Source organism: Halyomorpha halys, unplaced genomic scaffold (genome assembly GCF_000696795.3).
Source record: "Halyomorpha halys isolate HHAL.00 unplaced genomic scaffold, Hhal_1.1 Scaffold438.1, whole genome shotgun sequence".
Taxonomy (NCBI): domain Eukaryota; kingdom Metazoa; phylum Arthropoda; class Insecta; order Hemiptera; family Pentatomidae; genus Halyomorpha; species Halyomorpha halys.
The window spans coordinates 1,254,523-1,259,465 of record NW_027107367.1 but is presented as its reverse complement, the minus strand read 5'-3'; the positions used below and the strand labels follow the sequence as shown (position 1 = coordinate 1,259,465).

Genomic DNA, 4,943 nt, shown 5'->3' with positions numbered 1-4,943 from the left:
TGTAATAAGGCCAATCTGTATATATAGAGCTTTGGGGCTCCACTGAACCATCAGGAATTCCTCTCTTATCCAATCCCAACAAACCAAAATTCTTTGTAAAATCCTCAATGCTCTTTACTTTGTCACAAATAAAATCATACATAAAGACCTTAATGTTCCATATGTAACCGATCTAGCCCGAACCAGATATCATTCCTTTCATTATAAAATCCCTAACCATTCAAATCTAGTTTTTAACCTTGCTTCCTCATCCATTCCTGACCCTCTTCTGAGGTGTCTGAAAAGAAAACGGCCACTAGAACTTCTAGTATAGAAAGATGATTAGAGTGCTACTAATGGGTACCAAGGTGTTTTTATGTAAATATAATTGTAAATTGCAAAAAAAAAAATTGTTTCCTCATGAAGATCTTCTTTTTTTTACTTTTTATAAGAAAACATTGTTAAAAAAATCAGGGGTTCATACTTGTATTCCTAGCTTATATTACGTCATTGTCTACCTAACTTACTGAACACGCATTGTAGGGGCCTTCGGGTATAGAGTACCATCCTATATTCAATTGGAGTCGGGACCGTCAAACATCCAACACAACCACCGCGACAAATTTATGTAAGCCACCTTCAATAAACTCGGGACTGACAAGTAGTACAACTATATAAAAGTCGCTACAGAGATAAGATCAATGAGCACATGATCGTAAATGTTGCAACATTGGATAAAATTTATTCCGAAAGTAGGACTAAAATAACAAGCCTTTTCGGACAAGGTAAAAGAAGTTTATGGCCTACCAAATATGGAAATCTCACTAATATTATTACCTTTATCAGTCATTGTCTACTATAATCACCTAGTGGGTTCGAGACACATTTGTCTTATAATATCTTCATTCACTTGTCCAAACTATGTTCCCAAAAAATCTTTTTTTTTTTTGGCTCTGCAATTACTCATATAGAGTAACATTATAAAATCAGCCAAAACTATTAATGAACTCGCAACTCCCGCCCTCCGAATTCCTTTCATATCTGATATTTAAAACGTCGACTTCTAACGAGTATTGTTCAATGTCCAGTATCATTGTAAAATTGGACAAAACTAGGATTCAGGATCATGTATTTTACGTTTAAGAAATTTTCAAGAATAATATTTTTGGCCTTTGGAACTATCAAACTACTACAAAAACACTTTATGGTAAGAAAGATAGGAATGCTAAAGACTGACACCACTCTCCAACTCTTATTAGAATTGAAAATAGTGGTTTCCTAATTTTAATTCAGAATTTGGTATTATTACTTAAGTGCTTCCACAAAAGAGGTAGGGAAGGTTCAAAAAGAAAGTGAAAAAAAATTATTTTTCTGAAAATCGAAAACTCCCATTTACATTTTAGGTATCGGGAAACAAATTTGGTTCTTTTTCTATCTGTTTGTAGTGAAAAGTTCAAAACATCTACTATTGTTTATATTATTTTAAGTTATCAAAGATTGTAAAGGTTAGTAAGAACGTAGATGTTCACATATCAGTTTTATCAAATTCCATCCACAACCTTCGCTTCTTATTCGGAAATGTATTTTCCTTGACACACTTAATTATACCAAATTAGTAAAAAGTTTCTTAGTCCCCAAAATATTTCATGCAACAGAAGACTAGTTTTCAAGTAAGGATATTTTTTTGTCGAAGGCATTCTTAGTGTTGAGGCCATCAATGGGTAGATCGCCGTATCTTCCTTCAAACGAGAGACTCCCTCTCAATTTCAACAAAACCCTTCACATTTTTTTTTTTTTAACATATAATTTATAGTTTCCCAACTCCTAGATTAATGTTGTGAATTAAACCAAGTACTAATATATCGGCTATATATTCGAAAGATTAGGAATTATTATATACTTCAAAATATAAAACTAATTTCAGATTAGTTTCTAATCTTGGACTATGACATACCATTTTCTTCCAGTACTAACATAAATCAAACAAACAAACAATAAGCTTTGTGAATTATATACCATATAATAAAAACTTAAGCAAACTTATTTTTAAGTCCTAAGTTCTCAAAAATTCAGTTCAGAAGTTAAACTCTATACATAGTAAAAAAAAAAATAAAATAAAATAAAACAAAATTACAATAACATATTTTTTTAGAAATAGCAATACCTAAGCCATGAGGTAGATATGTTTCTTCCTGGTCCATAGCATACCAAGCAATATCAGCGTGCTCTGAAAAAAAAGGATTTTATTTAAATCTTAAATTGTCTACCAAAATCATAAATTTTTATTTTTATTTGTAACTTAATTGAACTGCAGAGAGTTTTACAATTTATTTACAATATAAATAATTCCAATTTATTTACTAGTTAATAGGAATCATCAGGAAGGTAACTAAACCAATATTTGGTTGATATGAAATTATTATCCCCACTTGTGTACCCGATCGTTAGCCGCTCTCTGTCTGCAGTCAACTTCTTAGCCTCATCCAGAGTAAGTCCTCTGTTCTTTGCCAGATCTCTTATGGGATTTTCCCTTCTTTTTAGCTTCTCATACATTTTTTGGAAATTTATTGATCGGAGCATTCTTTGGGCATGTCCGAATTCCCCTCCCCCCCACCGAAATATATTCCCTTTTTCTAAAAACTTAGTACTAACTAAAGATTTTAAAAAAGGTTCAATAGCATGATCCAAAGTTCTAGCTGACACTTCTGAAAGCTTTAGTTAGTACTAAGTTTTTAGAAAAAAGGAATATATTTCGGGGAGGAGGGGATTCGGCCCTGCCCAAAGAATGCCCCAATCAATAAATTACCAAAAAATGTATGAGAAGCTAAAAAGAAGGGAAAATCCCATATCAGATCTGGCAAAAACAGAGGACTTACTCTGAATGAGGCTAAGAAGTTGTCTGCAGACAGAGAGCGGCTAAGACAGGGATTACAGGCTGCCTTGCACAGGTACGAGAGTTGTATAAAAAAAATGTCGCAGACAAGGACTGGGACTGTCTATAAATGAACACAACTATTAATCAGTCCAAAAATGTTAGGAACCCGCTGAAATGAATTATTCGACAGAGAAATCAAACTTTGGCACCCAGGAAGAATCGGAAAGAGATATTGTTGAAGAATCTGAAATTATACTTCATAGGATTACTAAAATACCTTTTCTAAGGAACGCAGTGCTTAAGGTTTTATGGCAGGAGTGAATATACCAATTATTGTGGAAAAAATAAGTTTTTTAATTTAAAAATAATATTTTGTTTTCTCATGGCTCATTTTCTTACCAAAGTATTCTCTCATTACAATTTTCTTGACCTTTGAGAGCTTTGATGGAATATTTAGCGCTTGGAAAGAGAACGTTATGGAAGTATGAATGAGATGACGCAGAAATCAGACGTGAATATGGTAGTGTACTGAGAACTAGAATATGTAGATTGCTCGTGGGAGAGACATTTCCATACGTCGGTCAACGAAGGGTAAGAAGAGACGCGCGCCGCTACTTAGAAGCAGAGAACTATTTTATATGTTTAACTTAGAAAATATAATATGAGTCCGTTCGTAGCCGAGGAACTAAGACGTCAAATCTTCAGCGGCGCCGGTTTGAATCCGTTGTTTGGAAATTGACTTTTATTTCATGGTGGTTTCACGGAATGAAAATTTTACTCTCCCATTCTCATTAGAATATGTTAGTTACCTACAAGGTACCCTTCCTCCTCCCCCACCATATGTCAGAAATGACCTGGTAGGGTGAAACAAAAAAACTTGAAAGAAAATCAATGTTTGATGTTCTCAAATCGATTAGTTTTTTATCATTAATTATCATCAGGGGGAAAATATAAACAACCAGTGTAATTGAATAGTAAAGTACTCCCACTAATATAAAAGCTAGGTGTGATTGGAATAATTAGTTGGAATTGAATCTAGAAATGCCATTACCATAAATAAGTTTTAAATAAATAATTACCTGATAAAATCCGTTTCCAAAGCGGATTACCATTTATAACCTTGGGCCTTGGGCGTGTCTTAGCCATAAATTTATTTAGAACTCGGTCAAAGTTAGTTTCAGACGTGGGCTCATCTTCACCGATATCAATACTGGACGAAGACAAAGAGTCAAAACTTAGGGTCAAACCAATCCCATACATTTTCTTAGGCATCTTGTGCAGACTTATGTCCACTTCTACAAGCTAAACTCAATTGTAACCTACAAAGATGGGCTCATATTAATCGATATCTGAGTAAAGTAGCTATCACTTATTATACTAAAATCGGTTGTATAATCCTATTTTTATTTACCAGACAAAATAATGATAGTATGATAATTTTTAATTTAGCCAACTTTATCTGGGATTATCTCTGATTACTTTCAAACTTATATTTAGTTCACATTTGAGAAAAAATGAACGGCTTTACAGATGATTACATTAATGTGGGAAATTCCAATTAACATCAACGTAAACCAGCGCTCCGGAGGTTTGGCCAACCTCTCCTTTCTCATTTCTTGCTTTCACATTTGGCTTATGCCACTCTTTGTTTTCAGGTGTAGCTAGAATGCTCAGTTGAACTGTAAAACGGTTGAATTATAACTTAACGGTTGAATTGATGACTTCAGGCTGCAGAGCCAGAAGTCCCTCCCAAGGCGAGGACGTCAAAGAATTTGATGTGCTTACGGCCTATGAATTCCGGCACAGACGGGAGTTGGAGCTCCTCACATATTACTGTTACGCTGTTCCTGGCCCGCTGGAGTGATGTTCCTCTGACTATTCGCCTCAGGAGGGAGTTCTGGAAACTCTGCAGTTTGGCGAGCGTAGTCTTGTAGAGGTGTCACATGGGTGATGCACCATGGAACAGCGTCGGACGTATGAAGGCCTTGTATATCTTGAGTTTCAAGCGTAGCGCGATCTGTTGTGAAGTAAGCAAGTAGTAGAGCCTATGCGACTTCTGCCGGGCCAGCTTTAGTCTCTCCCTGGTGTG

The 4,943-nt window shown here is 35.0% G+C and overlaps 1 protein-coding gene across 2 annotated transcripts in view; it reads right to left on the bottom strand.

Annotated features, from left to right (window-relative positions):
• Nucleotides 1–4,341, bottom strand: part of LOC106682741 (uncharacterized) — a 187,942-nt gene extending 183,601 nt beyond the window's left edge. Inside the window, exons 1-3 of one of the 2 annotated variants that reach the window (XM_067045679.1) lie at nt 4,266–4,341; nt 3,934–4,173; nt 2,144–2,206 (exon numbers count right to left, since the gene is read on the bottom strand). In XM_067045679.1, coding sequence (XP_066901780.1) covers nt 2,144–2,206; nt 3,934–4,126 — 256 coding nt within the window. In that variant the 5' untranslated portion in view covers nt 4,127–4,173; nt 4,266–4,341. Of the gene's footprint in view, nt 1–2,143; nt 2,207–3,933; nt 4,213–4,265 lie in introns of those variants that run through there. The other variant, XM_067045680.1, reaches the window with a different exon arrangement.
• Nucleotides 4,342–4,943: the final 602 nt, after the last annotated feature.